Source organism: Procambarus clarkii, chromosome 62 (assembly GCF_040958095.1).
Source record: "Procambarus clarkii isolate CNS0578487 chromosome 62, FALCON_Pclarkii_2.0, whole genome shotgun sequence".
NCBI classification, from domain to species: domain Eukaryota; kingdom Metazoa; phylum Arthropoda; class Malacostraca; order Decapoda; family Cambaridae; genus Procambarus; species Procambarus clarkii.
Genome location: NC_091211.1, coordinates 31982226 through 32001212, shown reverse-complemented (window position 1 = coordinate 32001212; position 18987 = coordinate 31982226). Strand labels below are relative to the sequence as shown.

General features: G+C 43.0%; 1 protein-coding gene across 2 annotated transcripts in view; it reads left to right on the top strand.

Moving 5' to 3' along the window:
- The window catches only part of Syx5 (syntaxin 5), a 104434-nt gene extending 89994 nt beyond the window's left edge, over window positions 1-14440 (top strand). For both annotated transcript variants that reach the window (XM_069308441.1, XM_069308442.1), the window contains exon 7: window positions 13784-14440. In XM_069308441.1, the coding sequence (XP_069164542.1) occupies window positions 13784-13943 (160 nt within the window). In that variant the 3' untranslated portion in view covers window positions 13944-14440. The remainder of the gene's footprint in view (window positions 1-13783) is intronic.
- Window positions 14441-18987: the final 4547 nt, after the last annotated feature.

The following is an 18987-nucleotide window of genomic DNA, read 5'->3' as shown; positions in this document are numbered from 1 at the left end:
ATGGTGTAGGTGGGGGTGGGGTGGGTGGGTGGTGTTGGGAGGGTGGGAGGGGTGCGTCAGGAGGGACTACCTGGGTACAGGAATTACCATTAATTTTAGAACAATTAATCATAGCCAAAAACAAATAAAATAACTACTAGTAATTATGTAATAACAAATAAATAAGTTTCCTAAAAGCATTGTGCACAGGCTGAAGTTTCCTTCAAAAATATTGTGAATTTTTTTCCTCCTGGCGGCCTACGTAACGCTATGGCTGCCCCAAGTGGACCTGTCCAACACTGGTCAACCCATGTGCGTCCGTCCCTCGTGTTATACACAGTGCTGCGCCATTAGTGAAATATTTTTTTAAATAACTTTCTTAATTTTCATAGTAATTTTGAACATTTTTGGCCAAGAATATGTCTGGTTGCAGCATCAATCGTTCTGGAAGTGTTAAGAGGAAGAAGATTGTCCTAGCAATTAAAGACAAGTTACGTGTTGTTCAAACAGTGAGGCGTCACAGGCAGCCAAGCGCCTTCAACAAGTGAGGCGCCACAGGCAAGCCAAGCTCCTTCAACAAGTGAGGCATTATAGGCAAACCAAGCGCTTTCAACAAGTGAGGCGCAAGCAACCGCCTTTAACAAGTGAGGCGTCACAGGCAAGCCAAGCACCATCAACAAGTGAGGGCATGCAAGCGCTTCAACAAGTGAGGTGCAAGCAAGCACCTTCAACAAGTGAGGCCTCACAGGCAACCCAAATGCCCTCAACCAGTGAGGCTTCAGCAGCTGGGAGTCAAAACTAACTTAGCTTAATGAACTGTACAGTAATTTTAAGTGTTAATTTTAGTGTTGTGTTAGTATAGGTTACGTAAATTGTTAAGAATTTTTAACTTCAAGATGTGTGGCATCAATCAAGAAGACGAACACCAACAAGGTAAGTTGAGGTTTCTAGTTGAATATTTAATAATTGTATGTGGCAAGGCAATTCAAATTATGTTGTTTGTAGTATAAAAATAGTTGGAAATGGTCACTTTTGGACTCGTAGGTGAAAAAGTACCATTATCCGAAAAATGTGATAATCCGGCTGGGGGTCCTTCCCATATAGTCCGGATGATCGAGTGGAGACAGTATAGTATTTGTTCACCGTGAAGCCTTGACAATATTGATTGCAAGCTTGCGTCACCAGTGGGCACCACTTTGTTCAGTTAGTGTCATTAGTCAGTCAGTGACGACGAGATAAGGATACCGTGGATCCATCAGGCTGTTGATTAGCTGTTCTTTAATGCGCCATTGGAGTGACAGTAAAGTAACGTAAACTCTTTGTTGTAGAACTGTAGTTCTAATTTTTGTGAATATTGTTATATTTTAGAAAACGGTCGTTTACGTCAAACCTTCCAGTATTACTGCCCCACATTTCATGTTCTGCAATGCTTTGCCTGCTTATGTTCATATCAAGTCTGTATCTAAAGCTCGAGTCCATTGCACAGCACCACACTTCTATAAATAATGAAGTGAGAATTTGTCGGCTACCCTTTATTAGCTCTGCTAGGAGGAGCCAGCGACCTAAGTGACAGGTGACATCCGTGTGGTTTCGCCTGGCGGTTTGCTCCCGCTGTCCTGTGATCTTAGGCTTTAAGAATAAATATCTGCCACTGGCAGTTCTTGCTGTTTAAGGTCTGCCTCTCTTGCGAGGTAGTTACGATTAACGTAACATCAATAGGAATTAATTCTTTTGATAATTGTCAAAGAAAAAAAATCTCTCATCTAATCGTGATCCCCCGGTGATGTTAAATGACTTCAATTCTCATGGAATCTTTCACAGTACACAACGCATTCCACCAAGGACACAACTTTTCTACAGTTTACACGGTACTACAGTACACGGTTTCTACAGTACAACACGGTACTACACGGTACATCACAGTACATCCTTGCCACTCACGGCAAAACTTGTAAATGACTTCCCAGTAAATTATCATCCTTCACAACTTTACCACAACACAACAGTAAGTGCTGGCCAATATAATTAAATTATTATTAATAACCAAGGGAAACCTCCCTGTTACCACTTTCACTGCTGGAAAGCGAATGAATTACAGTAGAATTACATACACGGCACATTTAGAGAAATGGAATCAATTTAAAGATCACTTTACTCCACCACTGAATGTGTGTCTTATGTGTCCTCACACACGTCAACCTCAGTTGGCTCACACCTCAACTGATGATGTCAAACAGAGGTAACTCACACGTCTCCAATTCCCTTTCACCTCACCAGGTGGTCGACAGGGACAGAGGACAGACGGAACACTGGGTATGAAACCAGCTTCAGAGTTTAATTACCCAAAAACTGAAACCGTGTACTTACATCAATCTTGCGGGCCCGCCATATACACACACACACACACACACACACGTCAACCTCACCCAATGCTTCCGCCACTGTGACGGTCTCGATGTTCTTCAAAGGTGCCGCCTCTGGATACCGAGTAGCATGATCTACCATGGTCAGGATATATCTGCTGCCGTCTTGATGCCCTCAGCTCAATCGCCCCAATTATATCTACACTGACCATCTTGAATGGTTGTTCGATGATGGGGAAAGGCTGCAGCTTCCCTGGCTGCACCTTGCCTCTGTCAGCGGTGCATTGACAGGAGTCGCACGACCAAGTATACCACTGTATGTCCCCAGTCATCCCTGGCCAATGGAACGAGGACTGAATTCGTTCACTGGTCTTAGCATATCCCATGTGACCCCCGTTGCTCCCTCATGACTGAGAGTAAATACAGCTAGGCGGTGCTCTTTGGGGACAAGTAATTGTTCCCAAGTGTCCTGGGGTGTTTCCACCCTGCGCACTAGCTTACCCTTAACTTCCAACTACTTATACTTGTGCTCTTTCAAGGTGAAGACCTTGCCCTCTGTGGCATGCTCTCTCATCTTTGAGTGTGGGGTCTTTCCTTTGGGCTTCCTGGAACTCTTTAGCGCTTACTCCTTTCAAAGAATGTAGTATCAGCAGCTTGACCACTTTGGTGGGTTGCGCACTCATTGCGCATGTGGTCACCATGGCTATTAAAGCCTTGTTTTCCCTTGAAGCAGCAGTGACACCTACAGTCACCAGGGGTCTTCCCCCTCTCCTCTTATCTTCTTGGGTGGCGGTGACCCTTTCCCACCCCAGGGGTTGGCGGGACCTGGCTGGATCAGCTGATTGAGCCCACACCCACCTCCTTGGGTCTCTTCCTGTTTTCTGTTGGCGGAAAGGAGCAGGCTTCCTCTGTTTTCCTTATGCCTTCTGCCTCTGTTCCTTAGCCTTGGAGGCGGCCATGACTTGGCTATCAGCTGGCTGGCGCGTGATGTCACCTCCAGCTGGAGTGGGTCCCATTTTCTCTGAGTCACTTCCACAGGACCAACTCTTACTATATGACACTCCAGGGGCGTTTCCCAACAGCAACCCGTATACTGCGTATTTGCATTGCACCGCTCATATTTTACCTTTTACATAGGGTGTGTCAACAATCAAGGATACCTCGATCATGTCTCTCTGGGTACCGTCAGGGGTATCTTACACAAATGGTCCTGCCTGTCTCGTTCCCAGGCTTGACTAGGCTCTCTCGGACCATATGAGTGGTAGCTCCTCTGTCTCGAAAGACCTTGGTTCATTTACCATTAACTAAACCTCTTGCTGTCTCCAGGGTGTGCTCCAGAGGATCACCTCTCTCGTGGGCACACACACCAGCAATCTGTGCTTGTGTTACCCCCATTTCCTGCACGCTTGCCCTTCTTACACTGAGCTGCCTTGTGACCTGGCAGGTTGCAAGTATAACAGAGGGGTTCACAACCCTTGGGTGGCTTATGGCTTCCTCTAGACTTATTCTCCTTAGACCTAGCCCCGCTCCCTGAGGCTTGGTAAAACATCAGTTCTCTGATGAATCTCCCAGTCTAGGTCTGTGTGCCTCAGCCCACCTGTCAGCACATCCTGCCATAGCCTCATTAGAGAATATCTCATTTTTGTTGAATTTTGCAGTGATGTCTACCTCATCACCAGGAGTCTTTCATTGTGACAACTGCACCTTTACCCCCCCCCCCCCCTTCCGGAATCCTTAATGGAGAACACACAGTCATCACCACACTTGTGAACACACATGATTCCTTTGAACATGGCTTCTTTCCAAGATTTGTTTTGCCTCTGCTGTTTGGCTAAAATATATTGATCTTTATTGTGATGAACATGCACACCTTGATTTTCACATCCATAAGTACCTAATTGACTCTGTAGATGCTTACGTTACTTTTTACTCTACCCGTACTGGCACACGTGTAGTTACGGCCCCTTCTCAGGAGTTAAACACCAATATTGGCACAGTCATTCTACTGAACGATGTTATGACGTGAGGTATGAGATAAAAACCTCAAAAACTAATAAGGATACTGAAATATCTTGGTTGACGGGTGGTGCATGCACCAAGAAAACTCTTTTAGGTATAGGGAATGATTCAAAACTCTCTTACAGGTACATGGGGCTCACATCTTTGGTTTAGTTAGGTTAACTTTGGTTTGGTTAGGTTAGCTTTGGTTATGTTAGGTTTGATTAGGTTTAGTTGGGTTTGGTTTGGTTAGGTAAATATACACCAGAACTGTGTATTCAGCCCGTCGTCCTAAGGTTTCCCAATGTCAAGAAAACGGTCAATTTAAAGTGTCCTCTCCTAACCTACCAGAGGAGCCAAAACAGAAAACAGGACAGTATGTCACTTTTGCGAGCTACTTCTATGGCCACTTCGGTGGCTGTCTGCAAAACTATATAGGCCTCTCGTGAGTGGAGGTGTCGCCAGAGGCTGGATCACAAAAGAATACAGTGGTACCTCCCTGTTTACAAACTTTTTGAGTTACAAGCCTGATTTGTTCGGAAAATTTGAATCAGAATACGAACTTTGCATCGGGATACGAGTTTGTTGATATGCGTACGGCTGACCTAGAGCATGGTGGCATGGCGATCGCACCTTAGTTTACCACTGCCTCGCGCCCAGTGACTATCCCGCTTGAATTCTTCACAAGAATTTACAGTTTTTTGTCGGATTTTGGGCCATTTGAGCATAAAAGTTGTATATCTCGCCATGGGTCCCAAGAAAGCCAGTGGTAAGATTCAAGGCAAGAAATCACATGTGAGAATGACAATAGAGGAAAAACAAGAAATCATTTGTAAGCATGAAAATGGTACTCGTGTTGTTGAACTAGCTAGGCAGTACAACAAATCTTCAGGGGGAGGAAGAGGAGGCAGTAGAGAATGTCCCTTCCTCATTAATTAAGAAAATGTGTGCAGTACGGGAAGGACTGCAAAGTTTTGCTGAAAGAATTACCCAGATAAAGCTTTAGCAGGCTGTTGCATTGATCTTTTTAAGGACAATGTGATGCCTCACTACTGTACAGACAAGTGTTGCAAAGAAAGAAAAACAATCTTCATTGGAATGTTTCCTTATGAGAAAAGTAAGAAAATCGAGCAGTGAGCCACAACCAGGACCTAGTGGTATGTAGGCAAAACGTGCCAGAGTGCGCACTCCAGAGAAATCTTCACTGCCTGATGTTATAATGGAAGGGAACTCCCCTTCCAAACAGTAACACCTCTCCTCCTCCCCCCTCCTCACCGTCTTCTATACGCCAACAGGAGTCATCAGCAAGCAAAAGTTGAACATACTTTTGTAGTGTAGATTTGGGTGAATTAGGTATAAAATTTACTTTGAAGTGAAGTTTTTGGTAAATCAGGAATTGATTAATTAATTCCCCATTATTTCTTATGGGGAAATTCGCTTCGGTTTACAAATTTTTGGGTTACGAACTGTCTCCAGGAACGGATTAAATTCTTAAACCGAGGGAGTAGGGAGCCGGTCGGCCGAGAGGACAGCACGCTGGACTTGTGATCCTGTGGTCCTGGGTTCGATCCCAGGCGCCGGCGAGAAACAATGGGCAGAGTTTCTTTCACAGTAAAATAGGTACCTGGGTGTTAGTCAGCTGTCACGGGCTGCTTCCTGGGGGTGGAGGCGTGGTCGAGGAACGGGCCGCGGGGACACTAAAAAGCCCCGAAATCATCTCAAGATAACCCCTGTATATGGAATAAATGAATGATTGAGGTCCGATGGCAAGGTCGGGGAGTGTAACATAAATTAAATTAATTAAATTAAATTAAAAATTAATTTTTTTATTCGGGAAAAGTACATACATAGTTGATTTACAAACATAATGTTGGATTCATAGAGCTAGTACACACAATACCTAAAGCCACTAATACCCATAGTATTTCGAGCGTGTCTATAGGAAAAATAGCCTAGATTTCATAATCTTTTGCTCAACATGTTTCAATAAGCATATTTACAATACTGTTAGATAACCCTTTGATAAAGCAATAAAGAATAATCTTGTATAACATTCATATACTGTAAATGACAATAACCTTGTCATTTACAAAAACTCTAAAGTGTTTACTAAACACCTTTGTTCCTTTACTAAAAACAAACAACTCTTAACTTCGCCTGCAGAGTATTCTCGGTCGGCGGGAAACTGCGCCAACCGAGAAAACTCTCTTTGATTTTTTCCTTACCATTCTAGATGTGTGCGAGGTTGGTTGTGTACGAAATGAACTCTTAGGACCTCCAGTGAGAGGCAGCCATCTTGGAAAAAATTCCTAGAATGCCCTAGGGCTGGTGGCTGGGTTAGTTCTGAATGAGCAACCATAGGTGGCACACGCTCCTCTGGCTCCCAAACAACTGTCTGAAGCGGTGTTGAAAGATAACTCTCTGTTGGTGAAATTCAAACCTTATTGTTTGAAGATCATAAGGGTCATAATATTGGTGAAGCTAGGCGCAATAAGGACCTAACATAAAGGTCAGATGCAAGTTATACAGCAAATATGAGGACGATACAGTGAGCGTATCCAGTTGTAGCTCTGAGCATCACCCTTGCAATCCTATGCTATATCCAATTTATTTAGATGATACATAGATGAATTCGCTTTCTGGGTTCAGTGATGATGCATCTGATACAAGTAGCATTGATAAACAGTGCTAGCAGCTTCCAAATATCCATGGTGTTTCCCCATAGATATTTTCAAGAATTCCTGAATTTCTTCCTGATTGACGGGCACTCTTTGAGGCTAGCTGAATCTCTTTCTGTGTGGGACCATACAAAGATCTTTTCAAGACTACCTTACAAATTGATCTTTTACAATAATCTGTTCAATACTACCTTATGCTTTACAAGCTTGGCTACATGCAACCTACAAATAATAAAGCAAAGGGTGTTCGTGAGTGCGTTATTTGCAAGCACACAGAATGAAGAAACAGGAAGCGAAAATTTATCTGTACCTGGTGCAACGAGAGCGAAGTCGCGCTGTGCAATATGGACTACTACGTTGATTATTACTCACTTCTGAAGTACTGAGTGTGTAATACAGTGTGTTACTATGTAAATAGTGTGTGAAACTGTACATAATGTAATTTTAGTGAATTTTCAACAAGTAATATTGCGACAATAAACATTTATTGTGGACACATTACCGACATGTATCATAGTACCATGGAAGATTATGAACGTTCTACTGTATATATATTGTAAAGGACACAAATATGCATCATATATGATAAAAAACAAATAAAACTGCATTGGAAATACATAGAACAAATAATTGAAAATATATTTGTGGCAACACCCGGTGATTGAATGGCCCAGGTGACTGTGTCTGGGCGATTCCTGCACGGGCGACCAGGCCCTGATGACGTCACAGCACGCCTTGTCCATGTCCCCACAGCCAAAGTAAGTGGAATTTGGTATTTATTTTTACATAGACATGTTCAGGGAAGGGAATTTATCATTTTACGAAAAAAAAAAAAAAATTGGGATCACTTTATTTCATGCGCACAGGGGGAATTTCACAATAAACTCGCCGCAGCACGGTGGTTAATTGTTACCTTCCGAGTAAGTTTTAACACTTTCGCGCGCCCTGGGATGGTAAAAAAAAAAAAAAACGGTATGTGCGCGCGGCGTTTTTGCCGCGTAAGCGTAAAAACAAAAATGTGTATACTCTTTTACTCTCCTGACCTTAGTTCTCGAGCTACGTATTTCATTTTGGTACCAACGTGTAAAAAAAGTCACGAAACGTATAGGGATACCAGCACCAAATAAATACTGTCTCCACTCGATCATCCGGACTATATGGGAAGGACCCCCAGCCGGATTATCACATTTTTCGGATAATGGTACTTTTTCACCTACGAGTCCAAAAGTGACCATTTCCAACTATTTTTATACTACAAACAACATAATTTGAATTGCCTTGCCACATACAATTATTAAATATTCAACTAGAAACCTCAACTTACCTTGTTGGTGTTCGTCTTCTTGATTGATGCCACACATCTTGAAGTTAAAAATTCTTAACAATTTACGTAACCTATACTAACACAACACTAAAATTAACACTTAAAATTACTGTACAGTTCATTAAGCTAAGTTAGTTTTGACTGCCAGCTGCTGAAGCCTCACTGGTTGAGGGCATTTGGGTTACCTGTGAGGCCTCACTTGTTGAAGGTGCTTGCTTGCACCTCACTTGATGAAGCGCTTGCATGCCCTCACTTGTTGAAGGCGCTTGGCTTGCCTGTGACGCCTCACTTGTTAAAGGCGCTTGCTTGCGCCTCACTTGTTGAAAGCGCTTGGCTTGCCTGTGGCGCGTCACTTGTTGAAAGTGCTTGGTTTGCCTATAATGCCTCACTTGTTGAAGGAGCTTGGCTTGCCTGTGGCGCCTCACTTGTTGAAGGCGCTTGGCTGCCTGTGACGCCTCACTGTTTGAACAACACGTAACTTGTCTTTAATTGCTAGGACAATCTTCTTCCTCTTAACACTTCCAGAACGATTGATGCTGCTACCAGACATATTCTTGGCCAAAAATGTTCAAAATTACTATGAAAATTAAGAAAGTTATTTAAAAAAATATTTCACTAATGGCGCAGCACTGTGTATAACACGAGGGACGGACGCACATGGGTTGACCAGTGTTGGACAGGTCCACTTGGGGCAGCCATAGCGTTACGTAGGCCGCCAGGAGGAAAAAAATTCACAATATTTTTGAAGGAAACTTCAGCCTGTGCACAATGCTTTTAGGAAACTTATTTGTTATTACATAATTACTAGTAGTTATTTTATTTGTTTTTGGCTATGATTAATTGTTCTAAAATTAATGGTAATTCCTGTACCCAGGTAGTCCCTCCTGACGCACCAATCCCACCCTCCCAACACCACCCACCCACCCCACCCCCACCTACACCATGCGCCTCGAGTCTCGGGCAGACGGGATTAATACCGTATGGCCCGCCTCATGTTTTCATATACGGACAATGGCACGATTATCCAGGGGACTGACCGGATAGTGTAATTTCTGCAGAAAACCTGCTTTAATCCGGTCCCTGTGGCTATTTTGGCCGGATATTGTGATAACTTTATCCGTTCACGATTTTGGCCGTATAAGGGCGTTTTTCGGATGTTCGAATCCCAGATAATCGCGGGGTTACAGTAACTACGAAGATGACTCGCCGTGAGCGCCCAACAGCAACAAAATGTTTTTACTCTTGGGATTGTTATCACCTCCACACTTGTCCTACAGCGTTAATTTTGGTATCAATGGACTCGCAATGAAATTCCCAACACGGTGATATGAATATAAACGTAGAATAATGATTACGGCCCACCCGCAAGAGTGTGGGAAGTGGTGAAATTGTTACCCGGTATCGGTGACGGGACGACACATGTGCGATACGGCGCTTTGAAAGTTTATACTTATTTCACTGTCCTGACATTATTATTCTATGTACGTCATTCATTTTTGTGTCAATGTGTTCGCAATAGAATGTTCTATGAGCCCGTAGGTAAAAAAGATCAACAAAGCATAAGATAGAATAGCGCCAAATATAAAACAACGCTGGAACATATCAGTGAGCGTCAAACACACACGAAATGTTTTTACTTTTGTTATGATTGTCAAGTTTATACTTGTTGTACACAGTTATTTTTGGTTGTACATTGATCGGAATAAAATTCCCTAAACAGACATATGCATATAATACATGATATGGGGGAAGCATTACCAGTATAAACGGCTAAAGTCACCCACCTGCAACCCGTTTGGGACACTCATGCAGACACACGCTACACCCAAAAAAAAATCTATGAAGGTTCGAGTCTACTTATGGCAGTTTATGTGATACAGTGTTCATTCTGGTATCAAAATACAAAATACATTACCAGTATAAACGGCTAAAGTCACCCATCTGCAACCTGTTTGGGACACTCCTGCAGACACACGCTACACCCAAAAAAAAATCTATGAAGGTTCGAGTCTACTTATGGCAGTTTATGTGATAGTGTTCATTCTGGTATCAAAATACTCGTTTCAGTTTGTAGTTCATGCGATTTTCAGAATCAACTGAATCGCTGGAGGTTCAACATTTGAGTCAGAGTCATCTGACAAAACCGTCTCGTCAAATGGCAGTGTGCCAGACATCTCGGGTTCTGATTCGGTTGCTGCTTCAGCTTGAGGTGTTGAAGTGAACAAGGGCCGCCTCACACCAGATGGTCCAGGAGTTTGCATGGCGTCAGCATTGGCAGGACCTGTGTCATAATTTATGTCTGGAGCGTGCCGCAAGTGTTGAGATACTGTTGCTGTTTGAGGCCAATCTTCCGGGTCCCAGCACAATAGGGCCCAATTTGCCACCTCGTGGAACTGTAGCAATGTTAGCTTTTTTTATCAGTTGTGTTGTATTTGTACAAAACAAAGGCATTATGCAAAGCCATTTGCAGGAAATAAAACGTTATCTTTTAGGTCCACTTGTGAGTTTTCCGGGTAAAATGGTAATACCATTTGATCGAAGTGGTCCACACCTTTCATGAACTTATTGTACCATGCAGCCTAGTGGTGAGAAAGTGAGCCTCATGGCGCGCAGTTTGAAACAAACCCAAAGTAAATCGGATTAAAATTGAATTTTATACAAATATTTTAAAAGAGGACATAAATTTATGTCCACCTCGCGGAAGTGGTGAGGCGAAACAGGACTCCGGGCGGAGTCCTCATCAGCAGAAAGTGTTAGTGTACAGTATTATTATTATATTATTATTATTATGAACAAATCCACAAGGGCTATGACGAGGATTCGAACCTGCGTCCGTGAGCATCCCAGACACTGCCTTAATCGACTGAGCTACGACAGGGTTAAAAGGGTTGAAACCGAAGTTCTACTGAACTTATTGGATCCCGTAGCCTCTCCGAGGCACAAACCAGGCTTTTACACAACCCCTTTCCCCCCTGCACCCGAGCTATGTCAAAAGGCCGTTCTCCCTCTTCGCCCTATTGACTAACGGCCTATTGACATAGCTCGGGTGTATGGACCCGAGCTATGGACATCATGTGAGGTTAACATGTCAATTCTGGGGTGGGCAGGCGCATTATCAAGCAACAGCAAAGCCCGAACTTTGCTTGGCCTTACTTAGAGTTTCTTAACTTGATAGTCACGAACTTCCCTACAGAACTCATCTTGAAAACAGGAAAGAAAGATCTCCTGTGTAAACCATGCATTCTTTGAGTTATAATATTTCACAGGCAGTCTGTCCATGCAATGTTGCAAGGCTCTTGGTTTCTTTGATTTGCCAACAGTTGCACACGTGATTCTGTCTGTGCCGTCGGCATTCGCACACATCGTGGCCGATAGCCTGTCCTTGCTAACCTTACGGCCTGGCACACAACCCTCACTTCTCATAGCTAGAGTTTTTTCTGGTAAACTCCACCAATACAGCCCAGTTTCATCAGCATTATAAATTTGATAAGAATATAAATTATTTATGTTCAAATGGTTCTACACTGCCTTGTATCTGCACTCAATTTTTCACCGACAAATTTCCTCTTCACAATATTGTGCCTCCCTTTGAACCTTGCAACCCATCCTTCACTAGCTTGGAAATCCTTTATTACAAGGCATTCTGCAAACCTGCTTGCAGCATTTTGTATTTCTGGGCTGTGAATTGTCATGCCAGCTGTACAGTGCTGAGCAAACCACTTAAACACAGCCTCATCCAACCGTAGATGCATCAAAGTTTTGAAAGTTTTTCTACCACACCCTCTGCTAGTGTTTGCACCTTCACTCTCACTGGTTGAAATGTATTTCAGATATTGCTCTTTTTGTTTTCTTATATCAAAAACAGTACTAGTGCCTATATTAAATTCCTTGGCAACACTTGAAGTCGACCGGCCATCTTCACAAAGTTGTATAACATGTAACTTGTCTTTGTTAGGACAACCTTCTTCCTCTTAACACCTCCAGAATGATTGATGCTGCTACCAGACACAGTCTTGGCCAAAAATTTTCAAAGTTACTATGAAAATAAAAAAGTTACAAAAAAAAAATTCACTAATGGTGCGGCACTGTGGTATAACACGAGGTACAGGAGCACATGGCTTGACCAGGCCTGGACAGGTCCACTTGGGGCAGGGAGGCATGTTACGTAGGCTGCCAGGAGGAAAAAACTCATAATATTTTTTAAGGAAATGTCAGCCTGTGCAAATTGTTTTTAAGAGACTTGTATATTTGTTATTACATAATTACTAGTATTTGTTTTGTTTTTGGCTATGATAAATTGTTCTAAAATTAATGTTAATTCCTGTACTGTAGTGTATTGGCCCCTCCACATCTCCCTTATTCCCCAGGTGGTCCCTCCCAACGGTTCCCTCTCTCCCGACACCACCCACCCCACCCCCTCTTCCACCATGCGCCTCGAGCCACAGCCGTACGGAATTAATATGGTACGGCCAGCCGCCTGGCCGTATAACATATATGGCACGCATACACATGATAAAGCACCTAAATTATTGGGATCGTCTCAAAGCCCTCCAAATGTACTCGCTAGAAAGAAGACGAGAGAGATATCAAATAATATACACCAGGAAGATACTGGAGGGCCAAGTACCAAATCTACACAGTAAAATAACAATGTACTGGAGTGAACGATATGGAAGAAAATGCAGAATAGAACCAGTGAAGAGCAGAGGTGCCAAAGGCACAATCAGAGAACACTGTATAAACATCACGAGGTCCACGGTTGTTCAACACCCTCCCAGCAAGCATAAGAAATATTGCCGGAAAAACCGTGGACATCTTCAAGAAGAAACTAGATTTATTCCTCCAAGGAGTGCCGGACCAACCGGGCTGTGGTGGGTATGTGGGCTTGCGGGCCTCTCCAAGCAACAGCCTAGTGGACCACTCTCTCACAAGTCAAGCCTGGCCTCAGGCTGGGCTTGGGGAGTAGAAGAACTCCCAGAACCCCATCAACCAGGTATCTGGCTTTCTTATTCGGACAATTCACCGCTTGTCCGGCTGACTGTCTGGATAGTGTAACATCGGCAGCAAGTTAACCGGCTCGGATTTTTTTATCCTGCCAAACCCCCTGCTGGTGCAGCTCCCATGGACACTTTGGCCGGATAGTGAGATAACTATCCGGTCACGATTTTAGCCGTATAAGGGTTTTCCGGATGGTCGGATTCCAGATAAGCGAGTCTCTACAGTATAGGTTATAATTATATATTCATTCGGGCAGGTCCAATATTAAGTTTTTTTTTTTTTTTTATTTTCCTCCTCCCCCAACAAACTCTGGCCTAAAGGTCTTAAGTTACCTGTTTTTTCTCCTAATATTTTTTAGACTATATCAGTTCATATTCATTTTCTGAATAACATTCTAAATATTCTGTTATGATTTTGCTGACATGGCATTTTATTCTTTGCAGAATTGATGCTAATGTAGAAGATGCTGAATTGAATGTTGAAGCTGCTCACTCTGAACTTCTCAGATATTTCAAGTCTGTCTCGTCAAATCGAATGCTAATGATTAAAGTCTTTGGGATTATGATTGTCTTCTTTGTTATTTTTGTTGTTTTTATGGCATAGAAATGTGATACTAATGTTTATACAGTATATTGATTGGCAAGATTATACAATATATTATATATATAAACCTGGTTTATTTCTGTCATCTATATTAAAGGAGACAATTTGACAAGTTATATAAAATGGATTGGATATGTAAAAATGCATGATACTGTTTAAGAATCAATTTTTTTATCTTTTAAAATTGTAAAATTATCATGAGCTTAAAGCCAAACAAGTTTTTAAAAGCTTGATTTCTGTAGTTCAGCCATTTTTTTATTATATAAATATATGTAATTGTATTTGTCATTATGTTTTTATGGTAAATGAAAAAACACATTTTGTTAACAGCCATTCCTTCTACAATGCATATGTATTTTCCCAGTATGCCTTGTTTCTGATTTGGTAAACGATGTATTATAGTATGTTCACTTCCCATTATTTAAGCCAATCTTCCTGCTACTATGGTTGTACAAGGAGTATTTATATATGCATGCTTAATAAATATTATATACGAACTTGTAATTTTTCTTTTGCCGTATCTGTAATAAGAATGTCTAATTTATAATTTTTCTGCTATAGTGATTACTTTAAACACTAAAAATAGGTATTTTCTGCTATACAGTAATTTAATTAATGTAAGTTGCATAGAAAATATTTGCAAGGCGTGTAAATGCTTGGGGAGGACCTCTTGCTTTAAAAATTGGCACCTGGACACACTAAATGCTGCCATCTGTGTTAGAATAAAATATTACCTCAGGAGGGTAGCTACCAAAAATGGAAAAAGTATAAAATGCCAGTAGTCTGCTTTACCATTATTTTGTTTTTTTCATTGAGGTGATTTGAATGATCAATCTCCCCATGGCCCAGGCCTCCTGGGGTCTGGTCAACCAGGCTGTTAGATGCCGCTACTTGCTGTCCGACGTATGAATTACATCTAGGTTAATCAGGTATCCTTTTGAGGTGTTTGTAAGTTCCCTTTTGAATACCATGAGAGGGACAGCTAGAAGAGCTTGGACTTCAGGGCGATACCAGATGCACTTAAATCGGAAGACATAGCTCCTCTACACAAAGCATTGGCTAAATTATAGACCGTTGCACTAACATTCCACTAAAAGTATTAGTGATCAGGAGTCAAGTCACCAGTTTCACAGAGACCAGTGTCCTCTACAACCCAGGCCAACATGGATTTAGAGTGGGAAGATAATGCCTCTCACAGCTACTTAACATTACCTCTCAACATCACTGATGTATTAGAAGAAAAACGTGTAGAAGTGTATACGGACTTCGCAAAGCCATTCCATAAATTTGACCATGGAGTGATAGTACACAAAATGGGGTCAATGGGAATAATAGGTAAAGTAGAATGGTGGATATTCAATTTTCTATCGAACAGAACAGAGTAACAATGAACCAAATAAAATTGAGTCCAAGTGCAGTTAAAAGCTCTGTATCTCAAGGTACAGTCCTTGAACCACTGCTTTTCCTATTCTCATATCAGATATAGACAAAAATACAAGTCACAGCTTCGTATCATCCTCTGCAGATGACACAAAAATCAACATGAAAATGACCTCTGCTGAAGACATTGAAAACTACAAGCAGATATTAATAAAGTTTTTGACTGGGTAGCAGAAAATAACATGACGTTTAACAGTGATAAATTCCAAGTACTCGGGTACAGTAAAAATGAGGATTTTAAACAAAATACAGGGTACAGAACAGAATCAAATGGCCCATAATAGGAAGCAGCCTGTAAATGATTTGGGAATAATGACGTCTGACGACCTAACATTTAGGGAGCATAACCAAGCAAATATTGCATCAGTCAAAAAGTGATAGGATGGGTTATGAGAACCTTTATACCCAGGGATCCCATCACAATGGTTGTACTATTCAAATCACTTGTGCTGTCCCGTCTTGAGTACCGCTCTATACTCTCTTTCCCTTTCAGAGCAGGAGAAATTGCTGAAATGGAGGGAATATAGAGAACATACACTGCATACATAGACCAACCCGTTCTCACACTTTCTTAGTCAATATTGACTTATTAAATAAGTGCATATGTGACATACTAATTTATTGTGAATATTTTAGTTTACCTTGAAAAGCTTCATAGAAAACACTGACCTTACCTAACCTTCTTAGTATGTTAAGATAAGCATCTTATTGCTTCGTAATTACAATTACTACTTAACCTAAACCTGTAATAGGTTAAGTAATAATTGTAATTACGAAGCAATAAGATGCTTATCTTAACATACTAAAAAAGGTTAGGTAAGGTCGGTGTTTTCTATGAAGCTTTTCAAGGTAAACTAAAATATTCACAATAAATTAGTATGTCACATATACAGTACACGTATTTAATGTCAATATTGACTATACGAAAGTGCGAGAACGGGTTGCATAGACAGCTTAATTAAAGCAGCTAAATTATTAGGATCATCTCAAAGCTCTCCAAATGTACTCGTGAGAAAGGAGACGAGAGAGATATCAAATAATATTCACATGGAAAATACTGGAGGGCCAGGTCCCAAATCTACACGGTAAAATAACAACATACTGGAGTGAACAATATGGAAGAAAATGTAGAATAAAACCAGTGAAGAGCAGAGGTGCCATAGGCACAATCAGAGAACACTGTATAAACATCAGAGGTCCACTGTTTTCAACATACTTCCATCGAGTATAAGAAATATTGCTGGAACAAATGTGGACATCTTCAAGAGAAAACTAGATACTGTAAATGAAAAATCCACAAAGGCCGTGATGAGGGTTTGAACCTATGCATTCAATGTTCCCAGAACATCCCAGAACAATTGGAAACATACCGTGCATAGGTTCAAACCCTCATCATAGCCCTTGTGGAATTGTTCATTTGATATATCACACTATTGTGATTTCTGTGTTTCTAGATGCTGTAGTTTTCTTCAAGAAGTGCCAGAGCAACTGGGCTGTTGTAGATATGTGGGCCTGCAGGCTGTTGCAAGCAACAGCCTGTTGAGCCAAGCTCTCACAAGTCAAGCCTGGCTCGAAGCTAGGCTTGGGGAGTAGAAGAACTCCCAGAACCGCATCTAGCAGGTATATCCCTTATGTTTAAAAAGAGGTTATTACAAAGTTTTCAACCTGTTTATATTGTTATAATGTTATAGAATGGACTGCTAGCAGCCGTGGAGTGAGGACGTTTACTGATCCTCAGTGGCTGTTGGGGTTGTTTGCCGTTTTGGTCGCCAGGTGGTGTGGGCATCTCTGCCCTACCAGTTTTGTTGCCTGCCTGGCTGCGTGTTGACATGGCGATTCTGACATAGGGGGCCATCTTCCTCCTGTTCTGCGTGTGAATTCCGTGGGCCTGGAGTTCACTTGTAAGGCTGGTTATACGACCATCGAGATGGTGATGTGTGACATGCTTCGTATCCCGGTGGAGGCTATTTACGGTGTGGAGCTTGTTACGGCCCACCGGGTTGTTATTAAGTTCGTGAGGGAGGAGGAGTACCGGGACTTCCTCCGTCGGTACGAGGGGCGTACGTTGCCGTTGCCAGATGATGCCGGCTATGTGGCGATTTCGGACCGCAGTGGTGCCCTGACTTATGTCAGTGTCCATGGGGCGCCCCTGGAGTTCCCTGATGACCTCCTCCGGCGTTACTTTGAGGGGTTTGGTACTGTTGTCAGCGTGCGGGTGAACATGCTCTCCTCGGGGCGGTATGCTGGGAGGCGAACGAACATTCACACGTTGGGGATGCGCCTGCGGTTGGATATACCTTCTTCTGTCCGGCTTATGGGATACTACGTCCGGGTGTATTATGCCCGGCAGCCTCGTACCTGTTTCCGGTGTGGCCTGTTGGGGCATCAGGCTGCCGGGTGCTCTGAGGCCCCAGCTGCTCCTGTCAACTTGTTCCGAGAAGAGGATTTCCTACCGCTCCCACTGGAGGCGGTCTCTGGTGATGATGATGAGGAGGTGTGCATCCCGTTTGCTGCTGCAGCTCCCCCGGCGACGCCTGATGTTCCTCCGGTTGTTGCCGACCCTCCTCCAGGTATTGCGGTTTCGTCGGTTGGTCTGCCTGATCCTGTCGCTGTCCCAGCTGCTCTCGTGGGCCTTCCTGGAGCTCCCTGTGTGACGTCGCTGTCTTCTCCCTCGTCTTCTGATGCTGCGCCTGCCCCTGTGTCCGTGACTCGGGTCCCGGATGTGCTGGGTGCTGGTGTGGCTGCGGAGCCTCCTGCTGTGTGTGGCCCAGTTCCTCCTGTGGTAGAGGCTGCTGCTGTTCTGTGTCGGGCGTCGGTTCATCCAGCTCGTGGTACCCGTCTTTCTGGGTCTGCTACCGGCTCTGACAATATCCGGCCTGTGACCAAACGTTCCCGGCGTTCGTCTTCTGCCTGGGCCGACGTTAGTGACTTCAGTGACTGTGGGGCTTCGGGTGTTGACAGTGTGGATACGGATACGTCGATGTCTCCGCAGTTCGTGGTGGCGGAGGTCCATGTGCCTGCTGGTGCTGGTGCCTGTGTCTCGGACGTGCCTTCGGTTCTTTCTCCGCCGGGGGACTCTCCGCAGTGGGGGGTGGTGGCTTCCGCTGCCAGGGATAGTGTGGACTCTGGTGCTGGGCGTGGCCTGGTGGTGACGTTACAGTAGGATACGCGCTGTCCAGGTTCCCTGCTGAACCAATGTATAACCCTGAAATGTTATCCTCATATACCTAGTAATCCTTGTTTCATTATTGTGTATTGTTATTATTGTGTATTATTCTAATCTGCTTTTGTGTCAAAATTTCTTGCAATGCATCTGTAAGCATTTTTTGTCAATTTTACTGTTAAATCATCTAAAAATTATCTGTTAGTTTAAGGACTTGCCCGAAACGTTATGCGTGCTAGTGGCTCTACAAAAATGTAAATTCAACTTAATTTCTATGTTTTCAGCAGAGCTCATTTTCATGCTGATTTTATCGAATACATAATATGTTTTATTATGTGCTGTCGTCTGGTGGTGTGCCCGGGGCCACGGGTGCCCCTGTGGTGCGGATGAGCATTGGGGCCCTGGGGGACGTGTTGCTGGCATCTGTGATGCTGCTGGGTC